Source organism: Mytilus edulis, chromosome 8 (assembly GCF_963676685.1).
Source record: "Mytilus edulis chromosome 8, xbMytEdul2.2, whole genome shotgun sequence".
Lineage (NCBI taxonomy): Eukaryota > Metazoa > Mollusca > Bivalvia > Mytilida > Mytilidae > Mytilus > Mytilus edulis.
The window spans coordinates 66,139,872-66,159,764 of NC_092351.1; the positions used below are offsets into that span (position 1 = coordinate 66,139,872).

A 19,893-nucleotide genomic window follows, 5' to 3' on the forward strand; every position below is an offset into this window, starting at 1 on the left:
GTGCCGATGTTGCATCCGTATACTATGGACACATTCTTGTTTCCACATGTTTTACTTATTTCAATATATATGCAACTGGTATGACCCTTAGATATGAAATATTTCAGAAAAAGTAGACAGAATACAGAGAGTCTCTGTATATTATAGTAGTATAATCGTAGTGTACAGGTGGATAAACGCGAAAACATATTTGTCTCTAAGCTAAGGAGGTATAATAGTTGTGGTTCTTGCGATCTAAAAAACATGATATGGCTTTAAATCAATATATACATATATAAGAGATTCAAATTATATCAAGGCCTCCCTGCCCTCAGTCTTAGTGACTTTTTTAAAAAGGAGCCTAATTTGCATATGTCCTGTTTTGTTTCAGGATTGAGGATGTGTTTTAATTTATCTATATCATTTAAGTTTTTATATTTATTTTCATTTAAAATTCTTTTCTTAATTGTTCATTTATTTTACATTTAAAAAGAAATGAAACTCATCATCTAGTACATCACAATGTGTATAATAAACATAATCAAACTCACATAATTCGATTTCAAGGGTGTCCTGTTTTCTTATTTCTTACAATATTTTAATTCGGTATACACTTTATATAAGATACTAGAACACAACCGCGAAATCGCAGGGAAATAGAGCGTATGTAAACTGTTAAAAAAAATATCTGGAGAATTTCAGGAGATGACTGTATCAAAAGTCAAAGGTACATGTGGACTTGGCACTTTTTTTGCCCTCCCTGTATACTATGAACATACATATACACTATAATTACTATGAACGGTCACTGATATATTATATATATACATCAGTGACCGCCTTGGACAGTAAAGAGCCCCCCCCCCCTGAAATACTTTAAGCAAGGAGGATAAATGCTAGAACACACCCGCGAAATCGCGGGCATCCAGAACGTGGTTGAAAGTATGTAAAGTGTTGTAGGATGATTTTTTTAAAAAGATTTAATGACTGAAGAATTTCAGGAAAGGTATCAAAAGTTATAGGTACTTGAAGACAGTCGATTGTTTTTCTTTCAACCCCTCATCCTTTTTCCCAAAATTCCCAATTTTTTGTTTTTTATTTATTTCAATATGAACATAGTACGTTTAATATATTATAAACATTCATTACTATAAATAAAGTGTGTTTGCTTTTTACTATCAATTTTCAGTTTACTAATGAATCCACGGCGGTCATTGATATACATGTATTTTATAGACCCTCTCTATTTAATATACTTAGTGACTCGATGAATTTTAGTAAGAGCTTTTATGACTGGAGAATTTCAGAAAAGGTATCAAAATTCATAGGTACTTTGGAACATGACAATTGTTTTTCTAGCCCGGCTCCTCATTTTTTTCCTCCCAAATTCCCATTTCTTTACTATCAATTTCAATGATGTGTTAGCGTTTATCTGTATATTATGAACATGCTTTACTAAAAATAAAGTGTATTTGCTTTTTACTATCAATTCCCAGTTTACTAATCGATCCACGGCGGTCATTGACATATTATATAAACCCTCTCTATTTAATAAACTCTGTGACCGCCGTAGATAGTTAACTTGAAAATGATAGCAGATAGCAAATCGGCACTTTATTTTTAAGTCTTTGTATGTTCAAAGTAAAGAAAAACGCAAACCAAAAGTCTAGTCTGACTTAAACTTTCGTCCAATGACGGAAAAATATCCGGACGCATTTTTATTCGTTTTTCTCCCAAAATAACCCAAACTGAATAATTATAAGAATGGATGACAAATGCAACTATACATGGTACCTATAGAACACAAAGGCAGGATGATTAATTTATTGTGGAAGGAAGAGAAGCGACACATAAAATGAGGTCTTCTCGTTTAATAGTATAGAAGTGGCGAAACTAGAAGACGTATAGGTTGCACGCCACCGACCCCACCTTTGATTTCCAAAACTATATTGATTCATATATTTAACGATTTTTTAAAGCAAACTATAGTGAAAATATTGTTCGACTCTCTACGCTCGGCGGTATGTAAAAGCTGTTCGAATTACGTCCACTTTGAAATAAACTGAATCCGTCTGTCCGTATATATTGTCAAAATATATTGACCAACGTCAGTGTACGATAATCATAACACAATGGCAACAGTACAGATCCGTTTTTTTTATAGTAAGGTTAACTGGGTTAACAAAATAGTTATTATTGAATTTTGTCGATGACCTTAGACTATTATACTAATTTATACATACATTTGTAGTAGTATAGTAACAATTAGTGATAAATGTATTTTATTTTTACTGCATGGTAGTTGTAATCCTTTTCTTCCTATAAAGTTTACATTCATTTTCTATGTCGATTATGCATGCATATACATTTGTCTTATTATCAACGTTTATACTTAAGGCAGCAACCATTTGATTTTCTGGGGCAGGCCTCGACAATAACGCTTGTCCGATTGTCCGGTACCAGAGGGAAAAAAGGTCGTACAAGTAAAAGCTGTATCAAGTTTGTCCGTCGGGAAAAGTACAAATATTCTGCAGAAAATAAATTTAATCCAACTTTGATGAACAAAGTAATTATCAACATAAAACAAGAAAACAAATATTAATTTGACATGTTTCTGTATTCTGTTTATTCAAATGCAAATCCTTTTTCTTCAACGTGTTTACTTACAATCGATAATTTTTAACTGGTTCTTTGTCAGGTACTTTTTAACACGTAAAAGGTATACTATTCTCGGAAACCAGTCCTAATCCGAATCAATGATGCGCTTTGTAGATAAGGTAACTTTACAGGACAGTTCGCCACCTCGAAAGATTCAGCTCCAAGTTTAATAGACAGTTTGGCACCGTAGGAGTCTGGCGTATATATATACTAAATGTAGTCCTGGTATCTATGATGAGTTTATTTAGGAGACATGATTGATAGTCAGTTTGACAAGGCAGGAGACAATTCGGGACCAAGACAAATCAGTACCTCATTTTGCTACCTGATTCTGTTTCTTATAATAAATACCATACTGGTAATTTTTTCACATTTTTTTATTTTTATTTTCCATAAAATTCACAAAATCATATTTGATTATAAGTAGAAAAAAACAATACTTGCAATATGGTGACCTATAGTTTTTAATTTCTGTGTCATTTGGTCTCTATGGATTTTTTTGGAAAAAAAGTTTGTTTCCAGTCTTTGGAGAAAAAAAATAATTTGTTTTTGACTCTGAGAAAAAAAATTTGTTTGTTTCACCCTCAGCTGCCACTATAGGTAATGCTAAAATTGAAAGAAAAAAAAATGTTTTCGACTTATCGCCAAAAAAATAGATTGTTAATTTAACGAGAAATTAAACAATTTCGAGTCAAGGTTCACTCAATTCGTCAATTTGACGTGCATTTTTACCTATTTCTCCGTTAATATAGAACAGTTGTAGAAAATATTGCATCTCACAATAGAAAATAGTTGTATATGAATATGTATATATATACTTTGATATCATGCGCGTAGCTACGTTTACGTCAAAACGCCCGGGCGTACACTTGAATTTTGAAAATAAAACAAATAAGCGACATAGAATAAGAAACACTGGTCAAAAGCACATAAGCCTTGTGTTTCTTTTTTTTTATGGATTGTAATTTTGAATAAAAAGAGACTAAATTTACTGAAATAGATCATTTAATATATTTTTTCGAATCATTTTGTAAAAGTCTGAATCCACTATGAATTCTACGTACTTTTCTTATATTTAAAGCAATTCACTATCTGCTCAGATTCGATATGCTGTTTGTATTTTTGTCGAGCCTGTGATTTATGTCCCAAAAGCGAGACAAAGCGGCGTCAATATTTAGGTTTCGAATGTGGATAAAGTCTTTTGAATGACACTCCGTGAAATTTTACAAAAGTTGTACAGAAACTGTTTATGGTCAAAAGAGTATTCAGCGCAATATGATAATGCAATTACATCTTTAATTTCTAATAAATTAATAAGTGGTCGCAGTTTGGGCTTGCATTTCGTTATTTCTCAATTACACTAACTACTTGTCGAACTGTCATGGAAATTTATGAAAATGCCGAAGAAGCCTTTTCTATGACTATTGTCGAAAGCTAAAATTTTAAAAGCAGTTGTTCACGTTCATTTTTCGTTTCTTTTCTGATAGACAGATAGCCAGACTCTTCTTTACGCAACTTAATTGTTTAACATGCTCAATTTATAAACCTTCATAGATTGTCGTGAAATATTCCAGATCAAGAAAAAAATATCAAAAGAAAATTTTATATTTTTTTTTTTAAATTCTTTTAAAGGAATGATAAATTGATTCACTTTTTGTGGGAAGAAATCCTAGGTGTTCCAGAATTTTTTTATATTGAACCTCTTAGAAATATTTTTTTTTTTCGTGTTCATTAAAAGATGCTTTTGTTGATTGTGTGCTCACTCGTGGCACCCTTTAAACTTATTTAAAAGTAATATTGGTTCGGACGTTTTCTCTAAAAACAAATGACCCTTAGGTTAGCTTCGGCCTTCCAGTTTAACACGATGAAACAGTTAACATATTACGAAATTTAACCAAAAAAACAATAAACCATTTAGATTCAAAAGTATGTTGTTATCAATGATTTTTTACTGACAGGAATCATTATGGTATGATCTCATTCTCGATAGCTTTTGGGGACTTCGTCCCTTTCAAACACACTACCAACAGGTGCTTTGACATTGAGCGGTTGGCACCCCTCATATCCCTCGCCAAGATTCGGGCGTACACGTAAAAATGACCCAGCTACGCCACTGGATATCATAAATAAAACAAAAAAAAAAATAAGGAGAAACCTATCTTTCTTCTGATGTTCCGTTATTGTGCCGGATGTTAGATACCATCAAGTCCGAACAATTTTTGCCGTAGTGGTTTAGACACTTTATGGTTCACTTGAAACTCTTCAATCGACTTCAGAGTTAATAGATTATCACGTGAACGCACTAGAGTTGATATTCGGAGCAAGTCTAAGCAACTCTAGGGTAAGGCTCTGACCAAAAAATAAAATATTGTCATTGGTTTGTCGTCATTCAAGAGTTTCTAGAGTTTAACCCTGGCTCGGTAAAGGTTGGAACCAGGGTACGAAGGGTTAACTCGAGTGGTTCTGGTAAAATCGTTTTGTTGAAACCCAAGTAAATAAAGTTAACTCGAGAGTTTCAAGTGAACTCGGCCAGTGATATTAGCACATTTAAATCCAGTTAAATCAAACTCTACAGGTCTATTTAAAATAGAGGAGATAGGTAGCTTAATATGCGGAGACGAATATTTAAATTTGACAAATAACTCTCTAAAATCGGTCATGACTCGATCTACCGAATAATCATTTACGCTTCGGAAAATCTTGTTAATATCGCCACACAATCCTTAAAATATACTATATCATTATGATTATATAGTACTAGAACACACCCGTGATATCGCGGGTCCGTGACTGAATTAAAGTATATAACTATGCGCAAGCCTTATTTTAGTATTAGTATTGTCATCTGATAAAGCCATGCCGATTATAAGATACACAGTTTTCTCTGCTTTCAAATCTTTCTGTTTGAACCCGTCGAACTGGAACTTATCAATTATTGATAATATTAATTATTTGGAACACAAAAGGTCCTGGAATGGAATATTTTTTAATCAACAGCATTGTCCTATGTTAGTTATAAATAAAGTTGAATTCTTTGATTCGCTGTTTTACGTCATGCCCGCTAACAAATTGAAAACTGTACCTATACGCCTTATTTTAGTATTCGTATTGTTATCTTAGAAAGTCTAACTGATTAAGATACTACAATTGGTAACAATTTGACAATTAAGTAGTGTCAACCCTGTGATAATGACACGTGTAATACTATATAGCATATTAATCCTGAATACACCGTTTGGTGGTGCGCCTGTCAGATGCGGAACGTACAGATAAGATAATCGGTAACAGGTGAATATACTATTGGTATCGGTATCGGACTCGACCCGGAACTTCTTAATTATTGGCAATATTAATTACGTGGAAAACAGTAATTTTTAATCTACACCTTTGTACTATATTAGTTATATATAAAGTTGAATTCTTTGATTCGTCGTTTTTACGTGATGACGGCTGACAAATTGGACCTCGATATTTTAGTATTATAGATATATATTTTGTGAGCCCCCGGACACAATGTTTAAAGTTTAATTAACAGTAAGTTTGTACAAGTATTAGCCTTTCAAAAAAGGCTAGCCGTCTCTTAGCTGATGAAAATGGAAAGTGTTCTCGCTTTGTAGATTAATTCATTTAGAATATCAATCAAAAAATTTTACCACACACGTCAGGTCACACGTTATAAATAGTATATATCGTTTAACATTGCTGTTTACAAAACTCCAGAAGATTCGGCTATTTAAAGAAAAAAGTTACCTATGTACCAATATCATGAATATGCATGATTAATGACCAGGCAAAATCTAATTGCTAAAATAGAGAGGACAAATTCGATACTCTGCGGGATTAAAGGACATTAACTAGGTTTGGATTGTCCTAACCAATCAATAAACTTTGATTATTCACGTCTCGTAATATCTTCCAATCAGGTAGTAAGAAGCATTTACGCACTGACTGTCCATCGTTCAATTCTTAATATCGTCTCCGAGGAGACGATAACCAAGTCTTCCTGCTGTAGGAGGTTGACTCAAGGACTTCAAATCCCAGCCTCGATATACGTTTTGATAGTTTATCTTTTCCGTATAAAAAATGCTCCTTAGTTTTATAGTGTATAAGGCATTCCTGCCAAAATGTTACAAAACCAAAGAAGGCATGAAAAATAAAGAAACTCAAACTTGGGAGATCTGGTAGGTTGTGGTACGGCACAGATCACCTCTGGTAGGACAAAGGAGTTGGGATGTAAATATTATGATTTCCTAGAACCTTTAAGCTGTTCAATAGAATGGTAAAAATTGAATCATTCCTTCGATAATTTTACGAACGACATCACGAGTCATTCATGTTATTTTACCATAGCTAAATATCTCTAACAGATGACTACGGATATGTTTCAATTGTTGTAGCCACACGTCTGTACTATTTTTTGAATGTAACCTACAAATTTAGACGTATCCCGGCATTTAACTTACACGAGTAACACGACGATTGCTACGTGCTAAACGGGATAAAAGAGCCTTTCATGAGCACCTGATTTCACATCCGGTTTTTGATGGGGATCGTGTTGCTCAGTCGTTATATTTCTATTTTGTGTTTTGTATATTGTTGTTTTCTTATGGTCTTTATGTTTTTTGACATGATTTTGACAGTTTATTTTTTTTATTTGGAAGTTTGAATGTCCCTTAGCTATCTTTCACCTTTGTTTTTCTGTAGCTATTGTCACGTATCAAACCAAGAATACTGCTCTGAATGATCCCCAAAAAATTTCAATTGCATCAGTTAAGTAGCCGTCAACTTAATTCACAATGTAGAAAGTAAAATCACAAAAAATACTGAGCTCACAAGAAAATTCAACACGGAAAGTCTCTAATCAAATTGCAAAATCAAAAGCCCAAACACATCAAAATAATGAACAACAACATATTCCTTTCTTGGTACAGTCATTTTCTTTTTGTAGAAAATGGTGGATTAAAGATGGTTTTACAGCTAGCTAAACCTTTATTATATTGACATCGATGTGTGAACAAAACTTACCGAACAAATTGTATTATTGCTTTTTATGTTTTATGTATATTTCTATAAAAAAAAAAATCGATGGTCATATTTTAAGTTTATTGAATGTCTTAAAACATTATTGTTCATATATTTATTTGATGAACAACTCTTTCTATCTTAGTGGTTCGTGTTTTTGTTAATTCAATTAAATTTTTTAGCAATGCCGGGGCGCGCCACTCTTAAGCATGCATTATATATATGTTTTACTTTGTAATTAATCCGGTACCTCGACATGAGCCTCTGGATAAAAAAAAAGACATTTCGAACACTCGAGAACGATTTGAGAAAAATATCATCCCCTATTCATAAGGTTCAAAGTAAACAGTGTTCAGTAAGATGACGCTAGATTCATATTCGCGTTCTTGTAAGATTGATATCTTTTTGATAAATAGTTGGGTATCATTCTCTCATGCATAATTATATATTCTAATATGACGTGCTTCTTTCGCTTTGTGAATAAACCTCACTATCGCTCGAGCAAAATAATCTTGAATATAATCCATGTTAAAACTACAATAAAGTATTGCTTTCATCAATTATTTCTTTAACTATAGAGATAGGGCCGTATGTTCATTACACAGTAAACAAATTCCTGTATGAAATTAGAATTTCATTAAAAAAAATATATATTTACCAAATCGAAACAAAACACTATCTGCACTTTACACATGTTACTCTATATTTTAAAATATCTAAACAATCATTGAACGGGAGTAATTTTATCACACAAACTATTATTGCTATTTGTTCTTTGTTGGTGAATAGAGCTCAACGACAGAAATTAAGTGAAACCGAAAAACGTCATACAATAAAACTATCCCAATACTTGTATATTTCCGTTTGCAGTTTACCTGATATAATTGAAGTTAGTATTAATCTGGTTTGTGTTGTAGAATTTCTACTGTATCTGTAAAACATCCCTTCACCTTGAAGAAAAAGAAAGAATAGTTATTTTTCTTTAGACTAAACATGGCGTGGTGTTTTTGAAGCTATTTTAGCATTAGAACGTGTCTTCAGACTATTTAATGACACATTATTGTCTTAAGTCGGTTTATCGCAGCTCACTTTACTTGGGAGATATCGCATTTTTCGTCCTAACTTTTTGGCACCTACTTAAGTGTCTTAAAATCTTAATTCTTACTGAGGACACGTCTCATACACTAATTTATAAACAATTTACGCTCAGATGAATATGAAATGAAACGCACCATCGGTTACTTCCTCGTATTTACAGAAGTTGTGCATAATTTTAAACTTTGAACTATACGATGACACTACAAAATTAAGTTCTCAATTCAAAACAAATCTGTTTTTCAGTTTAATTAAAAATCCTTTTTAATATTTATAATTGCATGTGGTATGAGTGTCAATGAGACAATTTAAATCTCCATTCAAGTCATACTTTGTACAAGTAAACCATTATAGGTCAAAGTACTGTCTTCAAAACGGAGCCTTAGCTCAAACCAAACAGCAAACTATAACGGTCTCCAAAAAATGACTAGTGTAAAACCATTCAAACGGGAAAACCAACGGTCTAATCTATATTAAAAACGAGAATCGAGAAAAATTTATGAACGACAACCGCTGAACATCATATACATGTAATTATAAAACAATAGTAAACATTTATATTAATTGGTTTCGTCATTTATAAATGTTTTATCGAACAATTACTTTAACGATTTAAAATTTCGCACTTATGATATTGAGAAATATTCAAATGTAGTTAAGGTGTACAGTAGATTAGCTGTCTTATTTTGTGTAACGTAAATGTTTTCAATTATTAGTCTTCGATTTAGCCCTTAGTTTAATAATTGATCAAAATCGATTATAAACTCCCTCAAACAAATTTGACCTTTTTGGTACTTATATGTAACTCTCCAACTGTTTTGGTTCTTTTTCATCATCGGCTTTCTAATATTCGGCTTCGAATGTTCCTGATGAAGGTAAATCCAGGACAGCGTTTCTGAATGGAACGCCATAACTGTCTTAAGTGGAACTCTGATATTACATTATATTGTTTAACTATTACTTGATGATATTTTGTCTTTACTAAATATGGTTTTGACATTACGTAAGGATGTTTCGATATAACTCAATATGGAATAGTCATTACTTAATGATATTTCGATATTACACGATATGGTTTGGTATTGACTTAATATAGTTTTGTCATTACTTAATATGGTTTTGTAATTATTCGATGTGGTAACGTTTCGCCATTATTTAATGTGGTTATGTTTTTAGTCAATGTGGTTTTAACATTATTTGATGTGAATGTGACTTAACGTTATGTAGTTGTTCCATTACACGATGTGGTTTTGTTATTTCGTAATGATGATTTGCCTATTCTTGATATGGTTTTAACATTACGCAGTGATATTTCAAAATTTAACGATTTCACACTTCATGATGTGTTTGTTTCATTCTTTGATGTGGTCTTGTCATTCTTTGATGTGGTTATCCCATTACTTGATGAGGTAAAACCACGTAATTTCCATGTTGTATATGTGCCTTGGATGAGTGTGGCCATCCATCGAATAAGAGTTCAAATTAAAGTTCGGGTTACTGTTCGAGTCAAACTTTGAGTCAGTCTTAGATTTTGAATCAAGCAATTATTAGAATTAAAGTTCTAGTTAGCACTGAGTTTCGAGTTGAACTTTGAGTTTGAGTCACATTTAAAGGTAGAGTTCTAGTTACAACTTTGAATTTGAGTCACTTTATGATATAGAGTTTGAGTAAGATACGAATTTTAGTCTCATTTAGATTAACTAAGATTGCGAGTTGAAATTCGAGCTATGATCTTCTATGAGTGGGTATTTAAATGTTCTATCGCGGAACAAGAGTACTCCGGGGTATGCGTAGAGAAGAAAAACAATATTACAGTATATAAAACGCAACATAGAAGTTGAAATAAAGTTAGATTTGGTGTTATTGCCAATGAGACAACTATAAATCAGAGTTTAAATGCAGTGGATGTAAGAAATCAGATATAGCAACCGTACAGCCTTCAACTCACCGTATAGTCAGCTTCAAAAGGACATTATGGGAAAATTTGAAAAAAATTAATTGAAAAACTAACGGTCTAGTCTATAAATAAACAATATACACAAATGAAATATAACAAACATCATACAACGACAACAATTGAACTTCATGCTCCTGACCTGGGCCAGGTATATAAAGAAAGTGCACGTGGCGGAGTTAAACATGTATGTAAGCGCTATATTATACGTGTTTTGCTCATTGTTGAGAATCATACAGTCTTCGTTTAGTTAAATATTACCGAATTAAACTGTTTTCACATGATAAAATTGTAAACCTTCATGAACTGTTTTCAAAACTAGTATAGGTGTTTTCCCTCAATATCAAGAAAAAGTATCTACAGAAAAACATTTCTTTTTTTTATTTTACCGAGAAATATACAGTCGGTCAGCATTACGCTTTTAAACTGACAGCAGCAATTAATATCAGGCGAGACACAGGGTTCCGCGGAATATTTTACAAATTTATTGTAATACGTACTGTTTCCATTTGAGAACTACTGCGGGAAAAACAGCAGGACCAAGGGTTTGTGGATATCCCAATTATGTCCGAAATACTGTAGACTTTATAGTATTTTTTTTATTTTTGTCTGCCGTTCCCCATTTTTTTCCAAATAACTCGAACTTTAGCTGAATTGATAGTTGTGGTAGAGGGTTATTTTCGTGCAACGTGTTTTGCCATTTTTATTTCACGTGCAGCCGTGAAAAAGGTTTCGTTATTCACCGTGTTTAGTGAAATCGGTAAAAAGATCAACGTACAAGAAAGTTTTAATTGTTCGTTCATCGTCAAATGGCAATTTTATTTCACGTTCTTTCGTGCAGATACCCCCTTTACGCCCCTTATAAAACAAACGACATAAATAAATCTGTTTAAAAATAGAACAGGTTTTTCCGAATTGGTCACGTGGTTTTACGTAATCAAGTAATGGGATAACCCCATCAAAAAATGACAAGACCACATCAAAGAATGAAACAAACACATCATGAAGGTAAAATGGTCAAATTTTTAAACATCATTACGTAATGTTAAAACCATATCAAGAATAGGCAAATCATCATTAGGAAATAACAAAACCACATCATGTAAATTGATGTAATGAAACAACTACAATAAACGTTAAGGATTATGTACCCTTCTTGGTCTTTCAAACTAAAATTTTTTTTATACCAAAATAAAGTAACATAATAGAGGAAACGTCCCAACTTAAGAAGTTTTCTCTGTAATTCATATTGGGGGAAAGACTTCTGACTGATTATTTTTTGTCAAAAGTTGTACCCAACGAAGCTATTTCAGTTTATTTATTGAAATTATTGCAAAATTTATAGAAAATCCAGCACATTGAAATCACACATTTCGGTAATCTTGTAAACATATAGTGATGCATGTGATTATGATAAATACCGTGCTAGCATTTTTTGTTGTTATTTTCCCCCAGGTAATGCAGTACCTTGGTGTTAAACATGTGTCCCTATGTGTTGATGGAGGCCGCCATGTTTGTGTTTTAAAGAAAACTATTGACGATTTTAGAATACCCGCACAGAAGAATCGAAATGGGTTAGTTTTGATATTTTTTTACATACATTTCATGGCAATCATGTCCAGCTGGAACTTCTGACGGTTGCATTGAAGTTTAACTTACAAAGTATATAATAAAAAAAAATTCTTGAGCATGTTCGTAATGTTAACATTTTGTCTTTCCCGGTCTGATTAATAAATTACTACGCGGTATTGATATCTCATTTAATTTACATTGTTTTTCGTAAAAAAACATACTGAATTCTTCTAAATTGTTGTTTTAAGAAAATGATACATGAATTTTTGAAACAAGATAAAATATAAAAATATTTCTTTTAGAACTATACTATTACGCATTTACTTCCGGAAGTGCTCTTAGGCTACAAAAGATGAAAACATTGTGAAATCTAGAAAATCGTTTATGAAAATTGCATTCTGTGAAGAGCATATATTTGCATTTTGGTAATATCTTTGCACAGAGCAAAGTTGTATATAGATCGGGTAAGTGGTTTTGATGAAAATAAATAAAATACAATCGCATGCAACGGGTTGATGAGGGAAAACTTCCGGTGCTAAATTAACTTTTTAATTCATTTATTTTGTAAATTTAAAGGTATATTTTGCTTCAAACACTTTTACAGAGGTTAGTATAGTCAGAATTTCAACTTTAAATATATTTCTATTTCCAAACATGTATGTAAACATCATACAATGTATGGATGGCCTTATCAGTCATAAAAGTCTTACACATGTAAAAGTTCTAAACACACAAGCAAATACGTTATTTAGAAGAATAAGAATAGAAGTAGAAATTAGTAAGTGACATGAAGTATCAAAAGAGAACCAACAAGTTTGGTTTAGGAGGTGGTGGTCATCGTTTTAAAAGAACATCCATTAGAAAAGGGAAATGTACTGTAAAAAAAGGGTAGACCTATGTACTCATTTACATGTAACAGTAACAGAAAATTGAATGGTAGAGCCAGAAACAGACTTAAAATTTGCATTTCGAGATACAAATTGAACTATAAAATCAATAGAACAAAACACCAGCCATGTTTTGACTCTGAATATGATATTGTGTATAGGGATTCAAACTATTTGAAGCCAATTTTGAAAAAGAAAAAACTTCCAACGCAGAATGGTTACCGATTTATTGATCTTCAATAAATGTAATCATTCATTTCACAAATTACCATTCATTCCATATCATGTGAACGTGCTGTTGAAATTGCATCAAAAGGTATTTCTCCATACACCGATTTAACAGAAATAAAATCTTATGGGATAGCCTGTATCCATGGCATTAAATGTAAAGGGTGTAATTATATACACACCATGAACACAAGTTCAAGATTACAAACGTCTAAGGACAAAATCAATCGGTTTGATGTAAATGTAAGAGCTGTGTGGGGAAGTCTGGTTACTGGGAATGGGGCATTTCATTTAAATGAACTGTTAGGAACGATGAACTCACCGGGTTTGAGACAACCTACATTCAGTAGTATTGAAGAAGAGATATGTAAGATGTGGCATACAGTACTAGAGGAAGAAATGCTAGAAGCAGGTGCAGAAGAAAGGCGTATTGCCATTGAAAATAACAACTATAATGAAGGTGTACCCAGCATAACTGTAATTGCTGATGGTGGGTGGAGTAAAAGGTCCCACAAACACACATATAATGCTTCAGGTGGGGTAGCAATTATAGTTGAAAAACAAAAAAAATATATATATAGGTGTCCGAAACAAATACTGTTATATCTGCAGCAGGGCATTAAATACTCAAACTGAACCACCAGAACATGTATGTTTTAAGAATTGGTCAGCCTCCAGTCAGGCTATGGAAATCGACATATTAGTTAAATGATTCAAGCAGGCGGAAAAGGTACATGGTTTGCGATATATGCAGTTAATAGCAGATGGAGATTCCTCAGTATATGCGAAAATTCAGGAAGAAGTACCGGTATGGGGTAAATTCGTGACAAAAATGGAATGCTCAAATCATGCTTGCAAATGTTTACGTTCAAACTTGGAAAAACTGGTAAATGACAATCCGAATTATAAGGGTCAAAATAAGCTAACCAAGACAACCAGGGTAAATATTGTAAGTGCAGTTAGATGTGCTATTAGAATGAGGTCCAAGGAGTCTAATCGATCTGAAGCTATTAAACTTTTGGCACATGACATAAGAAATTCGGTTCATCACATATTTGGCAAGTAATTGCAACTGCAGTAATTTCTGCAAAGCTAATGAGAAACGTAATGAAACATCTATAGTGATAATTTAAGTACAAATGATATTTCAGACATTTTTGAAAGTCAAAGCTTACTTTGGTCAGAAGGTACATCTTTATTAGCTCAAGAGGAATAAAGGTTTAGTAGCAACTTAATTTATACTGACTTAGACAAGCAAATGCTATCAGATATTACAGTCCTATTGAATAGACTTGCTACAAAGAGTGAACGACTGGTAGGAAATGATACTACAAACATTGCAGAGTCATGGATGCATGTCAGAAGTAAATTTGATGGGGGTAAATTTTATAACTTGTGTAATCGTGGGTCATGGCATGCACGATGCTACAGAGCTGCTGCAAGACAAAATCTAGGTCCAGAGTGGGCCCCCCAAGTTTGGTCTAAAACAACTGGCAATGAAGCAGGATTTTATTTTAAAACAGTATACAATAGACGAAAGAAACATCTTTTCAACACTAAAAACTGTACAAACAAACCAGAACAGAAAACAAGGAGGTGGAAACGAAAAATTAAAAGCTGGACTGACAGTACCACCAAAAAAGCAAGATATAAATATGGTCCTGACACAATGGAAGTAACTAAAGATGTAGAAAAATTAGAACTTGACCAACTTAAAGATAATTACATATCTCAGCATATTGAACTAACTAATGTTCAGATATTGGCTATTGAAAGACAAACATAAACCCAATCTAACTCTCAAGTTTGGAAAACAGAAAGAAAAAAAAGACTCACAGCTTCTAACTTTGGCAAAGTTGGTAAAGAAATACCAAAATCAAAATTAAACCACTTGTTTCAGAATTGAAATATTCAGGTTTCAAAGGAAATGCTTATACAGTAAAAGGACTGCAAGAAGAAAGAAATTCAATTCATGAATACATTTTGAAAAAAGCTGAATATGGGGTAAATGTCAACGTTGAAAGTAGTGGACTTATTATCGACAAAAATCATAAATTCCTAGCCTGCAGTCCAGATGGACTTGTCAATGAAAATGGAGAAATGGGCGTTAAAGAAATTAAAATATTCTGCAGAAAAAGAATATGTCATTCATTCAAGCAACGAAAAAAGTGTCAAATTTCTGTTTACAATATACTGATGAAAAAGTCCAGTTGAAAAAGAAACATAACTATTACTTTCAGTGTCAAGGACTTTTGAATATATCTGGTCTACCCTGGCTTGACTTCATTGTAAGGTCTACTAGCCCTCATCAGATTCACATAGAGAGGATATACAGAGATGAGGTTCTTTGGAGTGATACAATGCTTCCAAAATTAGAAGCTTTCTATTTTTTGGCATTATTACCGGAATTAGCTGCACCACGTTACAACAAAAGTCCAGGAATTAGAGAACCTGGTGATTGGGTACGGCATATATTGCTTATTCATGTTATTTGCTCAAATTGGAATTCATTGATTGCTATGACAATTATCAAATTTATAAATTACATGCTAATTTCCTAAAATATGAAATATTTTATAATAATATAGGCTCATATCTTAATCAATTGATAGGAAATACATAGAATATCCTATAAGTGTAAGCAGAAAAAAAAGAAAAAAATATGGAAGCTCTTCAGTAATGTGTAAAGGAGAAACAAAATCGTACAAATGTGCAATTTGACATTTGTATTTTTTTTTTTGGCTGCCCTAGAATTACAAAGTGTTTCAATTTGAGTTACACTAGTAAATATATGATAATAACTTAATATTCTCCATACTTAGGATACTAATTTCAATATCATTTTAATTTGTTATCTTATCTATTTGCAGTTTTTAGTCAACACTTCCAAGAAAAAAACATCTACAAGAAACAGAAGAAATTCAAGAAAAATAGCTGTAGCCAAGAAAAAAACAACAATAATAAAGGATACTGACAATTCAACAACCAACAAAAACCAGAGTTCTAAGTAAGAAATGTATATATTTGTATTCAGATATATTTATAATCAATACTTATCATGCTTATAGAGTTCACGTCCACTTGTATGACTGTCCATCTGATGAGTTAAGCCTTTTTCAACTGATTTTTATAGTTCGTTCTTATGTTGTACTGTTATACCACTGTCCCAGGTTAGGGGGAGGGTTGGGATTCCGCTAACATGTTTAACCCCGCCACATTATTTATGTATGTGCCTGTCCCAAGTCAGGAGCCTGTAATTCAGTGGTTGTCGTTTGTTTATGTGTTACATATTTGATTTTCGTTCATTTTGTTTACATAAATAAGGCCGTTAGTTTTCTCGTTTGAATTGTTTTACATTGTCTTATCAGGGCCTTTTATAGATGACTATGCGGTATGGGCTTTGCTCATTGTTGAAGACCGTACGGTGACCTATAGTTGTTAATGTATCATGTGTCATTTTGGTCTTTTGTGGATAGTTGTCTCGTTGTCTCATTGGGAATCATACCACATCTTTTTTTATATGCACAAGGACTTATAATTGGCAAATGCTTGATATGTAAGCAGTTTGATATACATAATACTAAATGAACCAGTTTATTATTGTTATGGTAATTCAATAAAAGCCAAGAGTTGAACTTGATACATGTATCAAACAACATGTAGTTATCACTAGTTCTTGTGGTATAACTGTCTTTCTGAGAAAATATAATTCCACAAAACATTGGTCTAGTCTTTACACCTTTCTGTACCATTTAAATTTGTTATTTAACAATGTTGACAAAAAAAAGGATTAAAGTGAAACATTTTAATGTTTTGTATATATTGCAAACATCTCATTTTTTTGCAGCCATACTGCATACAATTTGAAACCAGCAATATTTTTGAAGTGGAAAATAGTTCACATGCCACAGCAATAAGATAATGATTGTTACAGATATTTCCCTTATCAGTAATGATATCATTAAGATACAGTATAAACTCCTCATATAAATTAGAGCTGACAGCCTTAATGGGGTTTAAGATGATTTCCATTTTAATACACATAAATGGCATAGAAGAGGCGTTAACATCAAAAATGAAATTATAATGAGATGTATAGCACTCAAAATCTAGAATAAAATGTAGATATGTCAAAGAAACAATGAATGGGACTTTGAATTTATATGCAGACAAAATTCATGCATGCTGGGGCTTACAGTCATAAAGATATCAAGTATGAATCGTGGCCTCACATTCATTAATCAAGCAATAACAAATTTTGTACTGAGATTAATGTTTGGACTACAAATTAAGTACTTCAAGTATTGGTACGGGTTTATGAGAAAAAGGCCAAAGTTCACATTAAGATTTCGATGAACAATGTGAATAATGAAGCAAATTATATCAAAAAGCTGTTAATGGCCCAAATTTATAAACGTTGGCATACAAAAATATGTATTGCACATTAATTGTTAAATATTACACGCATGGGCTTTTTACAATATGAGATTTCTCTTTTACATCTAGGAATGCAAGTAACAGCAAAACAGCTATAAAGCCATCTAAAAGTACAAGTGAACAATACACTGGTAAAAGAAAAAAATCATTGAGGTGAATTTAGTTTTATGATTGATCAACTGTATATAATCATCTTTTTGATTATGTGCTACTGTGTATTTCTATATATTTATGAAATTCAGCAAAGATTATTCAATCAATTTAGTTAACATTTATCAAGAGCTATATTTTAACTAAAATTGATCTAAATTTTAACAACAAATTCAATTTAGCATACTGAGAGGATTTGTTCCCCTGTCATTTTTAACCTTAAAACAAAAAACCTTCTTTTTTTACAGCTTATTTCCTAATGCATGTAGAGCAAAACTTTGGTTAGTCGCTTGCTTTGATTGTATATTGTACAATCATTTTAGGATAACAACCAATTGTATTCAAATATAAAATATAAAAGTTAAACTTATGTCTATATATATTATTTAAAGATGGCAATTTTATTTTCAAAGCTTGCATAAACAACTATACAAACAAAGCAAGCAAGCCAACCAAAGTGTTACTTTGCAAGCATTAGGAAATCAGCTGTAAATAATGCAAAAAATATTTATTTCAAAAGCACATTTTGATTTATAAATCCTGGCTTCTTCTCCATTCACTTCCTTCTAAGAATTGTCTAGATGTTTTTAAGACTGCTGTGATTCAACTGTTTCTAACACTTAGTTTCTGATCCCTTCTAAAAGTGTATAGACTTTTGAATTGCAATTTTTAAGTATGTCAGTGTCAATAATGTAAATCTATTTCCAAGCTTTAGTCAGTTTTAACATTTTTATTCATGTAATGATTTTATTTTTTTTATCAAATAGGAGTGTATACAAAAGAAGATTTGGTATGATTGTCAATGAGACAACTCTCCACAAGAGACCAAACGATACAGAACTTAACAGCTTTAAGTCACTGTTCAGCCGTCAACAATGAGCAAACCTCATACACCATACATGATAGTGATCTATAAAAGGCCCCAAAATTACAAATGTAAAACAATACAAACAAGAAAACTAACAGGCATAGAATGTACAAAAATTTAAGAAAATAAATACATAACACAGCAGCCAAAAAGTAAAACCACTGAATCTGACAGTAACTTCATACCAAGCATACCAAGAATTTATAATTTTATACTACTGAAGATAAACAAATTGTTGAAATGCTGTCTTTTCTTTCTTTTAATAGCATATTTTTGTTTTGTTTGCACTTTTTTGTATTTACAACAAATTTTTGTTTTTGTTTTGTCAAACATATAATTTTGATTTTCAGTATAAATTCTCTTTAGAAAATTTATTTTGTATACCCCCTTGAGAATCCAGTGCTTGCTCTCTAACCCAAAATTAACTAAAGAATTTCACCAAAATATGCATATATTATATACCTTTAAATACCCATTCAATCAATTCTAAAGAGTATAACTGTCTTTGTGTTTTAGGCTACTATTTGATTAACATGTACGCTTACAGATAAATAATATTGTAAAAGAAGGAATAATAAAATTGAGAATGATGTGGATGGTTAATGAAGAAGAAATATGGTATGAGGAAACAGTTTTAGCCGCAGTGGCCGGAAAAGATGATGAAAGATTGGCAGAATATGACATACTTTATGATGGTGAAGATTCCAGTTGTATAGTGAACCATTTAGTTATTGAACTTATACACACTTCAAAGACGCTGCTAGAGTATAGTGTTTTTGACCCACCCATTCATCTGTCATGTTGTTGTTAGTTCAAATCTTCTTATACCACACAACAGAATTTCATTATGATTTGAAGATTATATGGACATATTATGTAAATGTGCATATCAACACGAATTACTGATTCAAACTTTTAGGAGTTATGCCGCTTTGAATTTTAAAATTTGTTCAGGATATATAATTGCAACAGTTTGTCAGTGACACTCCTGTGAAACCACATGAAACTTTATAGTTATAAGGACACATAATTACATTAGATGT

General features: G+C 32.1%; 1 protein-coding gene across 2 annotated transcripts in view; it reads right to left on the bottom strand.

The window, feature by feature from the left end:
* LOC139487087 (interferon-induced very large GTPase 1-like) overlaps window positions 1–19,893 on the bottom strand; it is a 113,958-nt gene that overhangs the window by 49,819 nt on the left and 44,246 nt on the right. For both annotated transcript variants that reach the window (XM_071272092.1, XM_071272093.1), the window contains one exon: window positions 8,535–8,609. In XM_071272092.1, the coding sequence (XP_071128193.1) occupies window positions 8,535–8,609 (75 nt within the window). The remainder of the gene's footprint in view (window positions 1–8,534; window positions 8,610–19,893) is intronic.